Source organism: Schistocerca americana, chromosome 8, assembly GCF_021461395.2.
Source record: "Schistocerca americana isolate TAMUIC-IGC-003095 chromosome 8, iqSchAmer2.1, whole genome shotgun sequence".
Taxonomy (NCBI): domain Eukaryota; kingdom Metazoa; phylum Arthropoda; class Insecta; order Orthoptera; family Acrididae; genus Schistocerca; species Schistocerca americana.
The window spans coordinates 306,141,464-306,164,229 of NC_060126.1; the positions used below are offsets into that span (position 1 = coordinate 306,141,464).

At 42.4% G+C, this 22,766-nt stretch overlaps 1 protein-coding gene across 1 annotated transcript; it reads left to right on the top strand.

Annotated features, from left to right (window-relative positions):
• Nucleotides 1–2,093: 2,093 nt before the first annotated feature.
• Nucleotides 2,094–20,241, top strand: LOC124544940 (uncharacterized transmembrane protein DDB_G0289901-like). Its single transcript, XM_047123687.1, has 7 exons — nt 2,094–2,153; nt 4,599–4,618; nt 5,873–5,954; nt 8,440–8,588; nt 12,045–12,129; nt 16,392–16,537; nt 18,664–20,241. The coding sequence occupies exons 1-7, from the start codon at nt 2,108–2,110 to the stop codon at nt 20,086–20,088; spliced, it is 1,953 nt and encodes a 650-aa protein (XP_046979643.1). The 5' UTR covers nt 2,094–2,107; the 3' UTR covers nt 20,089–20,241.
• The last annotated feature ends 2,525 nt before the right edge of the window (nt 20,242–22,766 follow it).

A 22,766-nucleotide genomic window follows, 5' to 3' on the forward strand; every position in this document is an offset into this window, starting at 1 on the left:
GTCAATAAGATTCCAGGCCGATTGTGCCCGACACCACTGCAAACGGTGTTGCTGGTGTACACAGATCAATGGTAGTCGGCGCTAGGGGCATTGTGAGCTCAACCTCCTTTCTATACGGCGCCTATTAATGGTGCTTGTGGTCACTGAAGCACAAGTTGCTCGTCAGATTAATAAAAATGTAAATGCCGTGTGACTAGGGCCTGCCGTCGGGTAGACCGTTCGCCGGGTGTAAGTCTTTCGATTTGGCGCCACTTCGGCTACTTGCGTTTCGATGAAGATGGAATGATCATGATTAAGACAACACTACACGCAGTCCCTGAGTGGAGAAAATCTCCGACCCAGCCGGAAATCGAACCCGGGCTCTTACGACTGACATTCCGTCACGCTGGCCACTCAGCTACAGGGGGTGGACATCGTATTGATGATAACAACGAATTGGGGTTCCTGAGTGCCTCTCTGACGATTGCTCGGTCCTCTCGCTCTATCGTTCGACTATAGTTCGCCCATTCCTGCCTATATCGTCGTATAGCGGCATCGCATTCAAATGCCTAGCAATTCGCCATTTACTCCAACCAGCTTCTTCAAGCCCAACTACACGTCTTCTCTCAGATCATGACATCTTAGTATATTGTTCACGAGCATGTCTGCGAGGTATAGTTACTGTCTAACTGACCACACGAAGTGAATTCGCAAATGCTATGGTGTCGCCACTACCCCTGCATACTATTCTTACCAGACGCGAGGGGAAATTTCTCTGCAGCATTATCGGTTACCTAAGCTAGCAGTTTTGCATTGTCCGTCGCTACCGCTATGAATATCGGTTTGTGACCAATTTACGTAATTCCTTAGTGGTACTTTGCTTTTTTTTTTTTTTTTAGAACGTATGCATCATGCCTAATAAATCCAACTACCCATCTTTCAGTTGACACAATCCTGAATTTTATTTATACCTATCCCGAGTTTAAGGGATAAAATTCCGGTCAGAATCCGTGTCCTATATTCCATCCTTATAATTCTGCTTTGTACCGACGGATTTCATCTGCCCTTTCGACTCATATCTTCAGACCTACTTCATTCCGTGAACCTTTCGTTTCTCTCCGGTAACTTCGTCTCTACTTCTGTCTAGTTTATGCTCCAGACATATTTGGCAGTCTCTGACGAATAATCTAATTTGTCTCCTCATCGCTAGATTTTCAAACTTACCATTTAGTCGACTGTGAAATTAGCTATTCCACAGTGTCTTACAATACATACTTTCGACCTGTCTATAGCTTTTTATTCTTTCATTTGTAGCACCTCGCCTCAAAATAGACATCACCACAAATTTTGCAACGTCATTTACAATTCTAAGTATCTTTCATTTTCTAGTTTTCGCGCTGTTATAAAAAAAATGCAGTAGCTATCTGTACTCCACGAATATCTCATCACGACCTTTCTAAAATTCTGTATTGTTTCCTCTTCTTTCCACGTGGAGATGTCTTCGTCCACTCTGAATCAACGATGAACTGTAGAAATTAGTACTGAGATATCGTAAGTTATGTTATCAGCTTCATTGAGTGATGATGTTTTCATCTCTGAGTTAAATGTCTTGTCCATGATAGTGTCAGCAGAAATCTTCTACATGTTTGCATTCAAACCTCAGGATTTACGTAACATTACATGACTGCACACATCGGCACGGAAAGGAAACCAGGTATTAGGCTGTGAATACATAATATTCACTAAACATAACGTGCACTTGGCACGAAATATTTCTTATCAGTTACGTGTCGTTTCCTGAAAACAAAGTCTCCAAGTACAGTAATTAAAGGTTACTCAATGACACACGGGCATAAATGTCATAAATGTGCATACACATTTCAAGAGCATCTGCACTTTTTCTTTCGCGACTCCACAATTATCATTTCCTTAAAAGATGCGATCCTTCAAAGGCAGTATTGTCAGAGCGTCCGTATCGGAGACCTTGAAAATCGACAGCTCCCTAACGAAACTACTAGTTGCAAACAACTTACGTAAGGTGGAAAGTTTAGCAACATGGCTGTCGCACGTGAACCTCTGTGCCTCTATATAAACGGATGCTCAGCCAACAGTCATCATCAGTGGCATCATGGCGGTGAAGGCTCTAGTCTCGTTAGCCATCGTCGCCTGTTGTGGTAAGTCATTTCTCCAAAAGGCTTGCGTTTTCGGTGAGAGGGAAGTGTGTACAGTGTTTTTCTTGTTGCACTGTTCTTACTAAATCCTTTCACTAAACCAACAAATCCACTGTATATCATTTCAACTGTTCACGTAGATCTGCTCTTAGAATTGCGTGAGTTTGACTGGGAAGGCTACGTGGTTAACTACATACAGGTTCTCATAAGGCAATTCGATAGTAGCAATATTTCTGCACGATTATTTTTACTTCTTGGACGCAATCATTTAGGGATTTCACCAATTGTTATTCAAAGGGAATGTTTACATACTTTTCGATCTGTGAGAAAATTGTCGTCTAGTATCTGTTGCATATCGAGAAGTTAACTAGCATTCTCTTTTATCTCACATTTTTTCAGTGAAACGTTTTCAAGCACAAATTTCTCATTTGTTCTGTACAGCATTTCTACTGAAGCGTGCCGACATTGCGGCCATTTGTAGGTGATTTAAGATGGGTTTTAACATATAAAAAATGGTATGTTACAGTGACTGTCTTTCTCCAACAATATTCTTTATAGTTTGATTCTGTTCACCGTTGAGTTCTTCAAATTGCAATTGTTGCCGAGAAGGAGACGCTCTGATTCGCTAGCGGACTGCATGTGGAAAGAAACAATTTATGAAAATATGTATAGTGTTTTAAATAATTAAAATTGTACGTATATGAGTTCAGGCTGAATCTGTGTATTTTGGATTTCGAAAGGTTTTCGATACATTTTCGCAACGCCCCTCCAAAGGAGAAAAACGTAATTTTATTAGACAACTCCTGGTTAACAGAACGCAGAATGTTGTTATTAATTGCAAAACACTGTCACAACCAACATTATTCTCTGGTGTATCTCAAGGATGTGTTGGATGACTTAAACTGTTCCGAGTAGTTATAAGCGACTTAACAGACAATATTTTCAGTTTTCTGAGGCTTCTGCAAGACGACTCAGCGGTAACAAGGGATGTTACTTTTTCACAAAATTGCTGTGATGCGCACGAAGAAGAGAATGAATACTTAGCACATAGCAGCTTTTTGTAAACCCAAAAAAGTGATGTAATGCGAATGAATAGACGAATGGACCTGATATAGTTTGACAAAATACTCAGCAGCTATTCATAGTAGTTAAGCAACTGGGAATATGTGTATGTTGGCATTCGAGCTGGAACTATCACAAATTTATATCCGTGGGAGAGGCTGTCAGCACAAATTTCTAGCCGTTGGAGAGGCTAGAGGCAAGTGTTAATTCACCCACGCTGGAAGTGGATTAAAAAGCCTTCATTAAATCAGTTCTCGAGTATTATTCGTCTGTCTGGATTAGCGTAATGATCGTAATGGAAAAATTAGAGAAGTTCGGAGTAACGTGGAGGTATACCGACAGTAATGCTTCCCACACTTCATCCGAGAGTGTAATAGTAGGTTTAACTCATATTGGAGCATCATGTACGCGCTACCACACGCAACACGTCGGTTTGAGAAGCTCTGGTGGTGAAGTACCTGCACTTTAAGTTAGCACCGCGCTGAGGCTCCATGGACAGGAGACTACCTATAAGTCGCCAAACACAGATCTTAATAGGGAATAACTGAGTTCTGTTGAGTTGTAAGCACACCTCACACCTTAATTGTAGGACGTATTACTAGGGATGAAGTTGAAAAACCACTCACAGCAAACGTACTTTCGTTGTCTTGAATACCTCGTACTGCAGTAATTGGAATTCCTATACGTTTTTATGAAACTGTATCATACGCTATTGTTTATCAAGAGCTACTAAAATATCTCCTTATAAGTGATTCCATTACTCAAACGTCGAGAAAACTGTGGTATATTTTGAATTTGAATAACAGCAGTTCAAAAGGAAAAGCCTCTTGCATGTTGCACATTGTGTTTTTTACATTATTTACCTTGTGCCCCCAGACGCGTTTCTATATATTTACAAAGCATCTTCGGTGGGTGGTAGACCAGTGTCTGATTCATTATTTTGAAGCTAAATAGCTTTCTGTCTGGTGACAAACTGGTTGAAAGTTTGCACTTTTCTTTTTTGTCACATTTGCTGAAGATGCCTTGTAACTAAGGTGAAACGGGTCTGACTGCATGAGGTAAATGAAAAAACTTTGTGTGAAGCATGCAAAAGGCGTTTCTCTTTCGACCTGCTGTAATTTATGTATAGCTGCCGCGAAAATGCCAGCATAAGCAAATTGTTATATTAGATTTGTTTCTTATAGTTTCACTCTGTGTTACTCATCTTTGACAAGAAGCAAATATTCACGTTTCGGAACTAAATACTAGGCTCTCCATCACTCACCTAAACAAGTAAAGTAACTGATGTTTCATTTCCTAGATATAACTCAATGCTGTACACTGTAACCGCTTCTTGACATTGTTAAATAACTTTTTATCTTACATGTACATTCTTCTGTGTTTCAGGATTCGTCCACGCCCAGCAGGTAAGGGTCTGGTTATGCGGTTATGCATTTTACCTCGTTACGCTAGACTGTAGCACCAAACATCCGGTAGGAGGGTGATGCCTGAACTGTGGCCGTCGCCCAAAGAGCTTCACTGGAACTGAGAGGTACTGCTTCTTGCTCCGGCTATTTTGCAGGAGATATGTAACCATGGACACATTTGCTTTGCCATCAGGAGACTCAGGTACGAGGTAACACGCGCTCTCAGTCTACAACAAGGTAGTGTTTTATGGTCCTTGAGAACTCGTGTGCGATGGTCGCTGCCGTGTACATAAAGACCCTAAGAGCATACGAGTAAAGTGACACCATGTTTCGTAGTTTGCAGATATTTTTATTATTCAATTTCCAGCCCACGTCTCGAGGCACTGGCGTAATATAGCAAAACGGCAGTTTTCTTTTGTTTTTCTGTTTCTTTCTTCTAAGTAAGCAGTCTTGCGATTGGTTTCACATTGTCTTCCAACTTATTCTCGATATCGCTTTCAAATGCACATACGTCTTACAAACAGCATCGCTGATAATTTGTTTTGCATATTATAGACATCTAATGATAATTTTCTTTGCCCTCTAGCTTTTCTTCCGGGTAATTTAATAGTTACCCTACTAAACTGTCCTTTCGTCTCATTAGAGTGCTCCTTAAAGCCTTCTCTCCTCTATTCTATGTATCACCCATTGATTTCCTCATATAATAGATGCAGTGTCACGATACCATAAATCAATTTTTGTTTGCCCCGATTTGCATTGTGTACCAATCTCATGTGCTGGTCTTCAGTGTCGAGAAGGTAATATTTGAAGTCGGTGGACACTAATCTTTAACTACCAATTTCCGTCTTTACGCATGGTATCAAAATTCATAGATAAACATTAGATGCTTGTTCCTCACATCAGATCAAATAAAAAATATTATGCCAACTAATCTGCAAAAGTTATTCATTATTTCATGCTATACTAGAGGAAAGAGGTAACCTGCTAATGAACAATATTAGACCTTCTGCCGAAAATAGGGATATCATTGAAATAACACGAATCTACGTGCCAGAACGCACCGTTTAGTCTCCATTAGGAATTCAGATAAATACTACGTCAGCCTAAAAAACTATTTTTGTGTGAGTCCCATTTACATCGTACAAGATTACCACACTATAGACCTCTCATACCCAGGCCAGTTAGCCGCATCAGATAAGATTTTTGAAATTTGAAAACACGCTTCATGTATCTGTGCACAATTCTTTTGTCCAGGCGAGCGACGACTGCGCCAGCATGTGCAGGAGCATCGCACCTCCTGGGTTCCTGATTCCATCGCAGCCTCAGTCAATTTTTGGTAAGATATTCTGCCTATGTTCCATACATATAAGGTATTTTAGTTAATAAATTCACTATAATTTTATTTCTTGGCACTATTATGCCGTACAGATAAAGAGCTTCACAAATTGAGCAAGTCAGTATCGCGATGGTCCATACCTTGTCAACTGCCACACACGGTAAGGTGGCTTGTGGAGCATACGAGGTGTGCTCAGAAAGTACGTTCCGTTTGATAAGAAACACATAAAATAGCACAGATACAGAAAAACTGTTTAAGGGAAAAGATTATAAAAACTTGACCTTACTTTCTACAAATCTCCCACCAGTTTGTAGGCACTAGTCATAGCGTTCCACAATGTTTTGTAGGAATTCGTCATAAAACGTTGCCGCCAGCACTGTAAACAACGATTGACTTTAGTCTTTACTGGTAACGCAGTGTGCCTCCATCCCATCAATAATGGTCAGTACCGTGCCCACAGAACCATCACCATCTCTGCTGTAATGTGCCAAAAAGCCAAGTGCACTTCCCATACGCTAATTTTTGTGTTGCTGTGTGATAGATTTAGGCAGCCAAAGAAAACATAATTCCAGAAATTTTTTTCATAATAATTTTGTAAAGAAGTGGTTTTGAAATTTGTGGGAAGTTCTTAGAAAGATCTGTGGCTATAAACTTAAGGTTTTATTTTACGTGGCCCAATTCTTCGTTAATTAAACATTGACTCCCACTTGGTTCGTCGTAGTTAACTTGGTCACGTCCTTCACTGGACTGTCGGACCATCTTCTTACCGCTGAATCACTCATTGCGTTATCTTCGTAGACCTTGCAAATCTGTTTATGAATGTCGACACATTCAGAAAACGAATTACTGATATAACCTCAGGTGTTACAAGTATTTTGCAGCATTAACAACAACACACAGAGAACTCAAAATAGTGCCATTTCCTTCTCTGTGATTCAAACCAATTACAGAGCAAGCTCCGAATAGCGATTCTAGCGCAGCCGCGGAATGAAATACAAACGGAACTTACTTTCCGGACATACCTCGCACATTCAAATATAGGTGTAGATAGTAAGATATTCAGGAATATAATATTGTTGTATGTTCCCAAAGTTTAAAAATCATAACTAAATTAAGTGATATATCATATCTGTCTTGCTATATATGAGGTTTGGTAGTGAAACTTTCATCGACGTTAACATTTATCAATTAATACAGTCATTGTTTGGCATTAAACACTTGAGCTGTGAGATAAAAGGATGATTTTTGTTATTTGACCGAAATAGAGAAGATCAAAACTATCGAACATTGGAAATAATTCGTATAGTTGCATGTTTTCGTACTGCGTGAGGATGGAGTGTCATGAAAAATACACCAAAAATCTTGATAGGTATAAGGCAGGGGAGTGAGTGGAGGGTGCAAGATTGTGAATGGTGTATTGGAAGGTCACTTTCTTGCTCGACAAATGTGGCCTCCAGCAAAAACTAAATTAAAGAGTTGTACTGGGTATTTCACTATGTCGTATGCGACTTCGTACACAGTGATAAGGAGACTTGGGCTATAGAGTGGTGCTATCACTGTCATTTCAGAAAAACTGGACAGGAGCAGCAATGGTCAAGCGGACAGGTTAACACAGTAAACAGACTATTTACTTAACTTGTATTTCTCCTACCGTACAAAGACTCATTACAAAAAATGAAGCAGTAAATAGAGTCCAATTATTACAACAGCAACAACGATGAAAATCTCTGAGCTAAGCACGAACAGTGGTGTTGTAGCGAAGAGTTTCCTAGTGCACATGGGCAGTGTGTCTGCCGCAAGCCGTACTATGTTGTGGCAGCAGAGGGTGTCCGTAGTAATGTGCCGTTGTAGGCATGGCTCAGTGGGCGCGCACCACTGGTTCCTCAAGAGTTCGCGCGACCGCTATGAGCGTCTGATGGAAACATGCAATTCCCTTGGGGAAATTGTGAAGCCCACAGGGTGGTATCGAACTCTAGGAGTTGTGTCCAGAGAACGGGGGAACGCGAAAATGTCGCGTGACGCTCATGCGCCGTTGCATCGGTGATGATAATGATGTTGGTTTGCTAAACGTCGGGGTCATCAGCGCCCGTACAAGCTCCCAGTCTTTCCATTTCCAGTCTTCCATGTCTCTAACGATAATGGTATGATGGTGAGGACACACAAACACCCAGTCCCTGGGCGTGGTCCAGAGGCATCAACGCCAGCAGCTAGACCACGAGCTGTGGATGTAGCGTCGTTCGTTTTTGTTAACCAATTCGAAGTACTTGGCCGACTTGACAGACCACAAACGTCCCCTATAAAATTATTTCTCTTATCTCCCTTTACACCACTTTGTTGCCTCGTAAGTATCGTCGTTTCTACTCTACGTATATGTGCACTTATTGCTCGTACATTGTAAACCACTCGGCTCGCACGGCTAGGGCCACAGCGCGTACGGCAGTTAGCAGAGAGCAGCAGCCACGGACTATCCAACTGTGTGTTACAGGCTTCGGGCGCGCCGGCCACGCTAAGAAGCACGGCGCAGCGCAGCGCTCGGCGCACCACGGAGCGGCCAGCCGCCAGAGCGGGACGTCCAGCAGCGAAGCCTGCGACAACATGTGCAAGAGCCTCGAGCAGGGTATGGGCTATGGACGGGTGAGCGCTTCCCTCATTTTAATCTGTATTTCATAGACAAATTTAATATTCCAAAATGTGTCATCATCTCATTCCTCCACAATCACTGTATCCACAGTCTTCCACCTTCACCAGTAAGTCTTCCTGTGTAATGAACAATTCCCGTGAATTTAAGTCTGCCGCAGACTTGCCACAGGGATCTGTCGCTCTTTACTCCAATGTACCCTGACCGAAAATTATCACAACACAAAGTTTCTGGGAAAGAGTTCCATGCCTGTTGCACTTTCTCGGTCAATGAAGGGATGGGTAATTATGCTTGTGTATGACGTCGGAACTGTCGTCCGATGATATCCCATATATGCGAAATTCGAGATAGATCTGGTGGTCGAGCAAGACAAGGTAACGTGTCGACACACTGTAGGGCATGTTGCGTTACAACAGCTATATTTGGTCGAGCGTTATTCTGTTGGAAAACACCCCTTGAATTGATGCGTGAATGGCAGCGCAACAGGCCGAATCGCCAAACTGTCGTACAGTTTTGTAGGTAGCATCCGTGGGACAATAGCGAGAGTGCTCCTTCTGTCGTACGAAATGGTTCAAATGGCTCTGAGCACTATGGGACTTAACATCTGAGGTCATCAGTCCCCTAGAACTTAGAACTACTTAAACCTAACTAACCTAAGGACATCACACACAGCCATGCCCGAGGCAGGATTCGAACCTGCGAACGTAGCGCTCGCGCGGTTCCAGACTGAAGCGCCTAGAACCGCTCGGCTACACCGGCCGGCTTCATACGAAGTCACACCCTAAATGATAACTGAATTTGGAGGTCATGCGTGTCTAGAACGCAGACAGGTTGATTGCAGGCCTCCTTCTTGCGAACACACGGCCATCACTTCCGCCGAGGCAGAACCAATTTTCATCGGAAAGCACAACAGACCTCCACTCTGACTTACAGTAACCTCTCGCTTGACACCACTGAAGTCGAAAACGGCGGCGGTTTGTGGTTAGTCAGGATGTCTGTCTCAAAGTTGTCCTCGAAGTAACCGACTTGTAACAATTCGTTATGTTACTGTGGTGCCAACCGCTGCTCAAATTGCTGCTGCAGATGCAATGCGATGCAACAGAGCCATACGTCGAATACGATGTTTTCTTTCTCAGTGGTGCCACGTGGCCGTCTGGAGCCAGTCTTCCAGCAACCGTACAGTCTCGTAACCACCGGTGGCAGTAATCATGTGCAGTGGTTGCGTTCCTGTCAAGTCTCACTGCAGTATCGCAGAAAGGACATCCGGCATCTCGTAGCCTTATTGCAACTCATTGAGTTGCTGATTATGGTGTCTTTCTCGTCTTGAAGGCATATTTTAGTAACATCAATTAGCAACATCCGGCCTCAAAGGTAACTAACTCTCACGACCGTTACTGCGTGTATTTAAAACAAATCTGATTTGCATCCTCATAAGGGTGCTACGTATTCTTTACAGACGAATGGAAAAACTAGTAGAAGCCGACCTCGGGGAAGATCAGTTTGGATTCCGTAGAAATACTGGAACACGTGAGGCAATACTGACCTTACGGCTTATCTTAGGAGCTAGATTAAGGAAAGGCAAACCTACGTTTCTAGCATTTGTAGACTTAGAGAAAGCTTTGGACAACGTTGATTGGAATACTCTCTTTCAAATTCTAAAGGTGGCAGGGGTAAAATACAGGGAGCGAAAGGCTATTTACAATTTGTACAGAAACCAGATGGCAGTTTTAAGAGTCGAGGGACATGAAAGGGAAGCAGTGGTTGGGAAGGGAGTAAGACAGGGTTGTAGCCTCTCCCCGATGTTGTTCAATCTGTATATTGAGCAAGCAGTAAAGGAAACAAAAGAAAAATTCGGAGTAGGTATTAAAATTCATGGAGAAGAAATAGAAACTTTGAGGTTCACCGATGACATTGTAATTCTGTCAGAGACGGCAAAGGACTTGGAAGAGCAGTTGAGCGGAATGGACAGTGTCTTGAAGGGAGGATATAAGATGAACATCAACAAAAGCAAAACGATTATAATGGAATGCAGTCGAATTAAGTCGGGTGATGTTGAGAATATTAGATTAGGAAATCAGACACTTAAAATAGTAAAGGAGTTTTGCTATTTGGGGAGCAAAATAACTGATGATGGTCGAAGTAGAGAGGATAGAAAATGTAGACTGGCAATGGCAAGGAAAGCGTTTGTGAAGAAGAGAAATTTGTTAACTTCGAGTATAGATTTAAGTGTCAGGAAGTCATTTCTGAAAGTATTTGTATGGAGTGTAGCCATGTATGGAAGTGAAACATGGACGGTAAATAGTTTGGACAAGAAGAGAATAGAAGCTTTCGAAATGTGGTGCTACAGAAGAATGCTGAAGATTAGATGGGTAGATCACATAACTAATGAGGAAGTATTGAATAGGTTTGGGGAGAAGAGAAGCTTGTGGCACAACTTGACCAGTAGAAGGGATCGGTTGGTAGGACATGTTCTGAGGCATCAAGGGATCACCAATTTAGTATTGGAGGGCAGCGTGGAGGGTAAAAATCGTAGGGGGAGACCAAGAGATGAATACACTAAACAGATACAGAAGGATGTAGGTTGCAGTAGGTACTGGGAGATGAAGAAGCTTGCACAGGATAGAGTAGCATGGAGAGCTGCATCAAACCAGTCTCAGGACTGAAGACCACAACAACAACAACAAGGGTGCTACAAGCACCATTCGTATGCAGCTGGCGTGGAATGTGAATAGATACCATCTTTTAGAAGTAGATACACGCATACCAACATACATCAATGTCGTACAACTTCTAGTTGGTGTTGTGATTTCTTTCCAGTGGCTGAATATTCAGGATGTACTATGTGTCTGACCACTTTAATAATTTTTTGATATCGAAGCAAAGTAAAAAAGTGTGAAACGGATGTCGTTTAAGCTACCGTGGTGACATTAACCTGCATGAAGTCTGCCTTACAGCTTTGATTTTTACGAAGTAATGTAAAGCAGTACGTCTTTTTGAATGGCACACTGCATCTTTTATTCAGTTATCCACGTCTTCTCCTCGCGACCTGTTCGAAAAGGGTATCGCAGTGTACTACTCACTTGAAAACGATTTTATTTAAAATGTAACACAGAACTGACTCTGGGTCCCCTCTGCTAGCACACGCTGCAAGTACTTACGGTAACGGATCTCGTTCTCTTTCTGAACTGAGAGCAGAAAATTGAAAGCCGAGAAATACTCGCAATCATGACACGGTCAACAGTCTTCAGTTGAAGTTTTGCGTCAGCACAGTGTACATCAACGAAGAGAAACCAGAAATGTCATTAAACCAAGGGAAATGTAATGGGTGTTGGACACGTTCGTCGTAGCTGGGAGCTTAAGGTTTCATTGTAGTATTCAAAATCTAAGAATGTAGTAGAATTTTCATCTAACCTTCAAGATTCATTACTGTGCCCTTATACATTTCTTTTCAGGAATTCTCTTGTCCAACCTTCTGCAATGGTTTCAGCGGGTCTTCTGGGCGATCTAATCCCTCAGCACGAAGCATTCATAAGCATGGTAAGAACAGAAACCTACTATAATTGTCTTTTTTATTGCTCACTCCTCATGCCGCAATAACTGTTCTTAGCTCTGCGAGCTAGTACTATAGTGCCGAAGAACAATTTCTTTCATTAATAAACACTGCAGCACAAATAATTTCACGGTTTATGCGACAAAATGCTATTAAATAAAAAAACGTTATTCATAGAATGTGACGATACTTAGGCAAAGCGCGTAACAGAACGTACGATACAAATACCAACAGTCAAAGGTCTGGAATTTATATTTGGGCACAGGGACGTAGGCGATGTGGTTGCAACTCGCAGTGTGATCACACAGAGCAGCAATATTGTAGGGGATGTGAGCGCAGCGTTCCATTTGCAGATCTGCTCTTGCGGGCAGGGAAGGAAAATGCACACATTCTGTGCGGTGCTGTTTGTTGGAAATTTATCCCCTAACTATAATGCAGTATATTTCATAATGCAATATGCACTTCCAAATAGGCAATGCAGTCACTCCTTTTACGCTGCATTATAACTGCAGACAGTATACAATACTGTCAATGACTGCACAGCTAATGTCTCTTTCTTTCTTTCTTGTTATAGTGAGGGGATCTGTTATTTTCTGCAGCAGTGAAAGCTATCGAGCTGGCTCGCACAATATAGAAGTTTATACAAGAGGACAACAATGGCTTATAATTGTATTCAGAAGTGAAAGCTGTCCTACGGAGCAGGTAGCAGACGGGGATTTTGCTACATTCCACATCACTTCCTCACTTTTCTTTGCCAACAGATATCCTTCGCAGTATGGCCAGTAGATGATGTCTCACAACTGTCCCTCCTAGTTAACTACCCCAAGTGTCTTCTTCGACGAGAAACTGAACAAACTGTACCTAGTTACGTTCAGTCAAACCAGTTGAACTATCACACCAAAGGTCTTCAGTTCGTGGTTTTTGTGCTATACTACTGTGTAAACAACACAGTTTTCATATCAACTGCTTCAGACTTTTACATGTCATAGCTATTTCGTTCTCTTTCTTTATGTATGCTGACCCTCTTTCCTTGCATCTATATAGTGCTGTGATGGATCTCTAAACATATAGGAAAAAATACTGTGCAATAGTGTAGAATTTAATAGACTGATGATAACGAGATGATGACCGAAGAGAAAGTAATGCTGTGAAGCTACGTACCGCAGTGACTCTCGACGCCTCCTGTGAAGTCGAGGTACAGGTTAGATTCCTGACCTGGCAGCTCGTTTTAAACTGATAAGAGGTTCTCAGACAGTGCACATCCTATGCAGAATGAATTATTGGTTCAAATGTCTCTGAGCACTATGAGACTTAACATCTGAGGTCATCAGTCCCATAGAGCTTAGAACAACTTAAACCTAACTAACCTAAGGATATCACACACATCCATGCCCGAGGCAGGATTCGAACCTGCGACCGTAGCGGTCTCGCGGTTCCAGACTGTAGCACCTATAACCGCAAAGCCACACAGGCCGGCTAATGAATTATTCAGTCAAAAGCTGCAAGGTGTGTAGAATGTACGATTTAGCAGCTTGAATTCAAAATTTGTTTTCTAGTTGCTATGTTCTTCTGTATTGACGCCATCTTGAAGTTATAATACGTGCTGTTATTACATTAGTCTTGAAGACTTTAGTATTTGCAGTGTAGATGGTCACACAGCGACCGAAATCGATTAGCTCTATCAAATTATTTCGAACTTCTTACGATCGATGCTGCCACTTTTGTCCCTTAAAAAGAAATACTATGTACAAACTTGATACTAATGCGCCGACTGTGAGTACTGAATGACATAGACGTATGCGGCGTAACACAACTTACAGTACTGAGGAAAAAGATGATGAAAAATATTATAAAGCATAAGATCCTAAGATTGCAACATACTCGTGCTATTAAATGTTTTACTTGGAATCTTCGCATTTGAAAGTTTCTTCAGAGTCCACATCACTGCAGGTCGCCACCATGCTGGTACAATGTCAGGAGTATATAAATTGATATTATATGCTAAATAATTCCTCTTTTTATAGAAATGCCTATCTTATTATTTCCATTCTGCATTTAATATCGTCTTTGTTTCATCCATCATCAGTTATTTTACTGCCCAAATAGCGAAACTCGTACACTACTTCTTGTTTCTCGTTTCCTAATCTAATTCCCATAGCGTCCACTGACTTAACTCCATTACATCCCATTATTGTTGTTGATGATAATCTCATAATGTCTTTTCAAGACACATCTATTCTGTTCAGCTGCTCGTCTAAATCTTTTGCCGTCTGTGACAAAATGACAATGTCATTGGGAAGTCTGAAATTTTTTGTTTCTTCTCTAAACTTCAATTACTTCTCCAAATTTATCTTTGGTTTTTTTTCACTGCTTGCTCAGTCTACGAATAGAATAACGTCTTGGTTAAGCTCCAATCTTCTTTGACTCCCTTCCCTGTTACGGCTTCCTTTCACGTGCTTCAACGGTTTCTGTGCAAATTGTAAATAAACTTTCGCTCCATGTGCTTTACGTCTGCTACTTTCAAAATTTCAAAAAGTGTAGTCCACGCCACACAGTCAAAAGCTTTCTCTAAATCTACAAACGATATAAATGTATGTTGCCTTTCTTCAACCTGCCCTCTAACATAAGTCGTAGGCTCATTTGGGTTCGTATACCTAAGTTTCTTCTGAACCCGAAATGATCATCCCCAACATCAGCCTCTACCAGCTTTCCATTCTTCTGTGAATAATTCGTCTCATTACTTTGCCACCATGACTTAATATGTTTAGGTAGTATTCATACCATCAGATCCGGTCTACTTGCAGTTATTACGATCTTCGTGAAGTTGCAGACCATGTCGAATAATTCTATTACGCCCGGGTCCCCCAAGGATCTTAGTAATTGTGAGGGAATATGGTGATATAATTTTAAATTACAGTAATTTGCGGGTTCTGACAGTTCTATATAGGGATCCTCAAACAATGTCGAATTTTTTGTTGGAAGAGGTATGGTCCCCCAGTGAAAGAGTGCCATTGCCTACCGGGATTTTTTTTTTCTTCAACCACACCATGAGTCGACATGCGTGGGCAGGTCCTCAGTAAAGGAATTGGAAAGCATATGGCTTGTAAATTTCTAGAATTCTTGTCATTTTCGCAACTTAATTTTCATCCTAGTTTATTCTCAAGAAGTGTGCAGAGAAATTTGGAAACTGATATGGGTAAAAATATAGCAGCTTTAAGTATACGGTTCTTTGGAAGGAGAAGTGTTTGGGACTACGACTCCCCTGCCCCACCCCCATTATATATGCGACTGCTCCAAGTATAGGCACCTTGAAGGATGTACACAAGGTGTCCCTCCTAAGAGCCGGCAGGCTAATTTTCTCTGGTGTTTCAGCAGTGTAGCTAAAGTCAAAAAACAAATACAGCTCATCACATATATCAGTGTCGACGGAAAGCGTTGTTGTGTTTCCCGTTACAAACTGAACAATGTTTGCACCGGAATTTTACGAGTCCATTCGATAGAGCGGTCTAGTGCGATAATTGTGTTAACTGAGACATTATAACTCGAAAAATAACCAGCAGCGACAGAGCCTCCCTGGCCTACTCTAACTGCTACCGCCAAGCATTCAACTCTACTTATTCACTACTGGATTGTGGTTTATTCTTCGTGTTTTACTGTTCCTGTTAGTACATGTGGAGAAAATGAATATCGGACTATACTAATTTGAGAGCGCTCTATCGAATGGACACCTAAAATTCCGATTTAAAAATAATGTTGTTAGTAATGGGAAACAAACAGACGCTTTCTGTTGGTACTGTGTGTTGCATGCGAGACTTGCCTGGTATTAATTGTTTGAGCTGACTCCAGCTGCACAGTGCGAAAGTATATTCTCTGATACAGACCAAAAAACTTTAGCAGTGTTCTTTATGCACACAGCGTAAAGAATGGGATGATGTACTGCAGAAGTTACACGTTGCCAGTACAGCCTCCTTTGAGTTGAAGTTTGTAATGACCAGTGTTTCTCCTTCTCTCCCACAGACACACACACACACACACACACACACACACACACACACACACACACACACTGCACGCATCACACACGCAGGCACGTGTATTACTACTGTTTCTCCGTGGACGTACGCAAAAGGTTGAGGGTTCAGCTGTACTTGGACTGGAGAATTTCTGCATCCACATCACACACGTCTACGACAGTGGTGAGAACCCCATTGCCTCTGGTCTGATTAACATGGGCTGTCACGTGTTACAGCCGGTAGCCGCTCGGCTCACGCCCTGAAGAAGCACCGCAGCGTACGTTCGGCGATGCCGCTCCCACTCGCTGCCCAACAATCCCGCCAGCAGCGACAAGAGAACGGCGCAACGGAATTCTGCAACGCCGTGTGCCCTACGCTTGCGGTAAGCAACCTTGCTTGATTGACAACCACTGCCCATCGATCCGTGCGCATTGTGATACTAGTGCAACACACGAGAGCTGTAATCACTTATATCCCTTATATAACAGAGTACGCAAGTACATTAGTTTATTACATACAGTACATAGGACTTACACAAAACTAAAAAAAGAGCAACAATGTAGTTAGAAAGAAACTCCCACCAAAAGTACTGCTCATTATTCTGATTGTTTTGTGCTAGATTAATTCACATTGAATTTCAGCATGAAAACTTATCCAAGACGAACAAAAAATATCTCACAGAAACTTAAATTACAATATGGTTATTAGAACTGAAGCAGTACTACTCACACATACATCAAAAAAGTTTTGCATTACCCCAGTTCCCAGAACTGCTGAAGATAGACGTTGACTGTCGATATTGTATCACAGACACAGTCTCTTTGACTGTTCATAGAGTCACTAAACCGGGCCAAAGATGTAAACAACCACGCATGAGCAACGCCTATTAGATGGAGGGGGTCCGACGGCCGACCAGTTCCAGTCATTCCACCACGAAGGAGGTACACGGCTCGTGTTGTCTGTAGTTTAACCATGCCTAGACGGTCGATACCGCGGTTCGATCATGTCCGTATTGTTACTTTGTGCCAGGAAGAGCTCTCAACAAGCGAAATGTCCAGGCGTTTCTGAGTGAGCCAAAGCGATGTTGGTCTGACATGGAGGAGATACAGAAAGATAGGAACTGTCGATGACATGCCTCGCTCAAGCCGCCCAAAGGCTACTACTGCAGCAGATGACCGCTACCTCGGATTATGGCTCGGAGGAACCCTGACAGCAACGCCACCGTGTTGAATAATGCTTTTCGTGCAGCCACAGGACGTCGTGTTACGACTAAAACTGTGCGCTATAGGCTGAATGATGTGCAATTTCACTCCCGACGTCAGTGGCAGGGTCCATCTTTGCAAACGCGACACCATGCAGCGCGGTGCAGGTGGGCCCAACAACATGCCGAATGGACCACTCAGGATTGGCTTCACGTTCTCTCCACCGATGAGTGTCGCATATGCCTTCAACTAGACAATCGTCGGAGACGTGTTTGGAGGCAACCCGGTCAGGCTGAATGCCTTAGACACGCTGTCCAGCGAGTGCTGCAGGGTGGAGATTCCCTGCTGTTTTGTGGTGGCATAATATGGGGCCGACGTACGCCGCTGGTGGTGACGGAAGGCGCCGTAACGGTTGTACGATACGTGAATGCCATCCTCCGACCGATAATGCAACCAGCTCGGCAGCATATTGACGAGGCATTCGTCTTCATGGACAATTCGCGCCCTCACCGTGCACATCTAGTGAATGACTTCCTTCAGGATAACGAAATCGTTCGATTAGAGCGGCCAGCATGTTCTCCAGCCATAAGCTCTATCGAACATGCCTGAACAGACTGAAAAGGACACTTTATGGACGACGTGATCCACTAAGCACTCTGAGGTATCTACGCCGAATTGTCATTGAGGAGTGGGGCAATCTGGACCAACAGTGCCTGGATGAAATTGTGGATAGTATGCCACGACGAATACAGGCATCCATCAGTGCAAGAGACGTGCTACTGGGTATTAGAGGTACCGGTGTGTACAGCAGTCTGCACCATCACCTCTGAAGGTCTCGCTGTATGGTGGTACAACATGCCATGTATGGTTTTCATAAACAATAAAAAGGGCGGAAATGATGTTTATGTTGATCTCTATTCCAATTTTCTGTACAGGTTCCGGAACTCTCGGAACCAAAGCGATGCAAAACTTTTTTTGATTTGTGTATTTCAATAGTTATTGACAAAATATTGGTCGTTGCCCTCGTTGAAGATCCCTCTTAGCAAAAGAAAACGTCAATAACAAAACTGACGAAACAATTATGCTACAATTACGTTGTGATAGCTCTAAAGCGCTACATCATTGCTGCTTTCAGGAAAGAATTGAGCGTTAAGTAATAGGGTGCCTTCCTTGGTCAGTATTACTGTTCATTTACAGTTATAACGGACCACTTCTGCTCCATTACTTATGCTGCTTTGTAGATTTTAGTGTAGTATGATGTGAACTGTGCAGTGCTACGAATGTTGATTGTCTGTTATTTCTGCAGGAGATTTTTTTTTCGGGCTTTCTAATACCAGGCGGATCAGCAGGTGGATCAGGAGGAACAAGTAGCTCAGGTGGTTCCTATGGGTCTGGCGGCTCAGCTGACAGTTCAGGTGGGTCAAGTGCAACCACTGGTGGAGCAGATGACTCTACTGGCTCTGCAAATGGCCAAAGTGGCTCTACTGACGGATCCACGGAATCTTCAGGTTCTGGTGTGACTACTGGTGGTTCAAGCGGATCTGCAGGCGGCTCTGGTGGATCAGAAGACTCTACTGGCAGTTCTACTGGGTCCACTGATGGTTCTAGTGCATCTAATGATGGAACCTCCGGATCTTCAATTTCTGGTGAGACTACAGAAGGTTCAGGCGGATCGACAGGCGCCTCTGGTGGATCAGGAGGCTCTACTGGCAGTTCTGCTGGGTATACAGATGGCTCTGATGCATCTAATGATGGGACGACCGGATCTTCAAATTCTGGCTCAGCTACAGAGGGTTCAAGCGGATCTACAGGTAGCTCTGGTGGATCAGACGACTCTAGTGGTAGTACACATGGTTCAGGTGGGTCTACAGGCAGCTCTGGTGGATCAGACGACTCTACTGGCGGTTCTTCTGAGTCGACACATGGCTCTGGTGCATCTAATGATGAAACGACCGGATCTTCAAGTTCTGGCTCGACTACAGAAGGTTCAAGTGGATCTACAGGTAGCACTGGTGGATCAGACGACTCTAGTGGTAGCACACAAGGTTCAGGTGGGTCTACAGGCAGCTCTGGTGGATTAGACGGCTCTACTGGCGGTTCTACTGGGACAACAGCGGGATCTACTGGTTCCATTGGTGGCGCCACTGAATCATCAGGTTCTGGTGGGAGTACAGATGGTTCAAGCGGATCTACAGGCAGCTCCAGTGGATCACATGACTCTACTGGCAGCTCTAGTGGGTCTACAGATGCCTCTAGTTCATCTGATGATGGATCCAGCGGTTCTTCTAGTTCTGGTTTCACTACAGAGGGTTCAAGTGGCAGTTCTCATGGGTCACATGACTCCACTACTAGTTCTAATGAATCTAGTGATGACATCACAGGATCATCAGGTTCTGATTCAACTACAGATGGTTCAGGTGGAACAACTGGTAGCTCTGATGGATTAGGTGTCTCCAGCAGTGGGCAAGGTGGATCTGATGATGGATCAGTCACTTCCGGCGGTGGAGAGAATTATCCTGATATCGACATCTGCCTCTTCGAGCCGAGGAAAAGTGCAGGTGAGGGCAAAGCAGCATCGAAGTCAAGTTCGTCAGTAAAATCTACAGCAACAAGACATGGAGGAAAGGAAAGGAAGAGAATAAATGCGGCTGCCAGGTCTGGTCACAAACATGGATCGAAAACCTCAGCTTCCAGAGCACATCGAAGACAACATACAGCACATGGTCACTAACTTTTCAGTTCAGTTATTCCATGTTTACCCAGTTACTGTAGCACATTCTTATTTCTATTCTCATTCCTGTTGTCACTACAATCACAAAAAAATACATATTAGCTTGTTCACAAGCTATGTTGGATAAAAATAAATATTATTTTTCAACATTTAGTGGCTGATTGAATGCATAATTTCTGACCGAATTTCGTCCCTCACTAAGAACCCTAACGTTGTCTCATAACATTAATTCTTATGCTATACGGTACATTTCATTATATCTCACGTGGAATATTTTTTAACAAAGGAAATCAAGGTGGTAAAACATCTGATATCCTACTAATCCGGTTTAAGAACTCCCTAATAACATAATGCTGGTTAAAGTAGAGTCTCCTTATTGGAAACGATACTTCAATGTCTATTAACTAAAGATCCAAAGATAACGTTGAAACTTCCTAAAGCCTCCACTTTCTGCAAAACGCAAAATATATTATGGTTTGCCAACAACAAAGGGAATTCTTATTACGGATTTGAAGATTCATTAGATAAATCCAAAGAGCAGGGAATGCAATGTACATTCATGTGCGTACAATATAGACCAATTATGTATTTGTGTATCCTCAGCTGCGGAAGGAAGCTATGATTAAGAGGAAGTGGCGATGGAGAGGGATGTAGGTGATAAGATCACAAAAGGGGGGCCAAGCAGGTTGCCTCCAGTTGTCAGTGAAGTCAAAATGTAATCCCATGACGAGTATTGTAGGGGCGCTCACGTACACGCAAGCGCACACACACTCACAACACATGCACACCTACAGATGCACACACGCTGTTCCTGGCATAAATCAACCGATCTATGCACGATTTTGCACATTTAAGGTTATACACTTTTATTTGCTTGATTCTGATTCCTTGCACTGTAATGTACACTGCTAACCATCACTACCTTATTTCGAGTGATTTACTACACGAGGTACGTGGATCTGAGCTACATAACCGATAAATTTTCGAATTACATTCTCATAAATGAAATATTTTTTACCATTGTGAAGTATAGATGTTAAAAAATACACACATACAAAAATACTGATGCATACATACACAGTTCTGCACATTTACTAACGTAAACTTGTTAATCTATGCACACTGATCATGTATGAAAAGAAAATGACATTTCAATCAACACCGATTTTAAGCTGAATACTTTGCGCCTGCAAGATAAAAAATTAAGAAGGACGCTTTTCAACATCAGTTACAGGAAAGTAAAGCGAAATAAATTTGATACTTAAAATAAATTTCATGTACTTAATCAAGTTTACAATGATAATCTACAGAAGTACTCTAAAGTGAATTACAATTAAATATTTCGTTAATATGCTTACAGTCATACAGTTTTTGTGACCATAAAAGCTTATATCCATTGTCCATAAAAATGTGACTATCACTGAAAATGAGAATATGATGGAATAAGTATATGACAAACTTTAATAACGGTCTCATCAAAGAACCTGTAAAAGAAATCATTATAATTCCGCAAAAATAACAGGATTAAAATACTTAAAACGAGAAATATGTATGAAACACGAAAACATCAATGAAAGTGTTGATAACGACGTCTTTTCACCTTAAAAGCATCCCTCACCAACATCAACTCACCATGTCCAATCTCAAACGTAACTAATGCTCAAGACCATTACGGCGCGTATTTAAAGCAACTCCGATTTGCATCCTCATAGGGGCGCTACTAACATCAACTTTCGGATTTAGAAACACGTCTAGCAATTCTCGCTTATTCTCTACAACTGCCTCTTAGTGTTGCGATTTTTTCCGTCAATGTATTTAGAATTTGTCCTGTATCATTAATAATTTAAAAAAGAACTTACCGATGTCAGCGACATCTTATCAAAGTTTTATTCACGAGAAATTTAAGTCATTAATTAGAGTCTGTAAACTTAACGGAAAAGAAAACCCACAAAATTAATCAAATCATTATTAAACTTGTCGACCTCCGTGGCTGAGCGATCAGCGCGACATACCGCCATATTGAGACGTAACAAGCGACTTGGCCGGACTATTCTAAATGAATGAAATTACAATGAAATCCACACTGTTATCTACTTTCAGGCGTTGATAAATATCAACGGGAACGGATGAAAATGTATGCCCGGACCGGGACTCGAACCCTGGGTCTCCCACTTGCATTGCAGACGCTCTATCCGATTTTTTGTCTCTTTTTTTTTCTTTTTTTATATAGTAGCACAGTCAGCGGCAGGTTGGAGGAGGCAAGGCAGGTAAGGTTCGAATTCAGAGGCCTAGCCACGATGTCTCTCCCCTCCCACCACTTCAGAGCACCAGCACGTAATTTTTATTTATTTATTCGTTTTATGTAAGAAGTAATAAAAACAAGGGAGCCATAAGCCAAAAATTACGCCGAAAATGTGAACTAAAAGGGCCAACTTGCTGGCTGGGATCCCCTTATCGAAGCGGGCGGCCAGTAACGGGCGGTCTTCATTGCAGTGGACATCAACAGTCATATCATCAACCGTCTGCGCGTCCGGGGCCGCTGCATAGAGACAGAGACAGTTTCTGTTACCGTAGGGGAATCGTGGAAACATCACGTCTGCAAGTCAATTTCTTCTCACCCCCGCCACACCCCAGGTGGGTGGTGGGTGCACGAATGACGATCCCAAATGTTTGGTAAA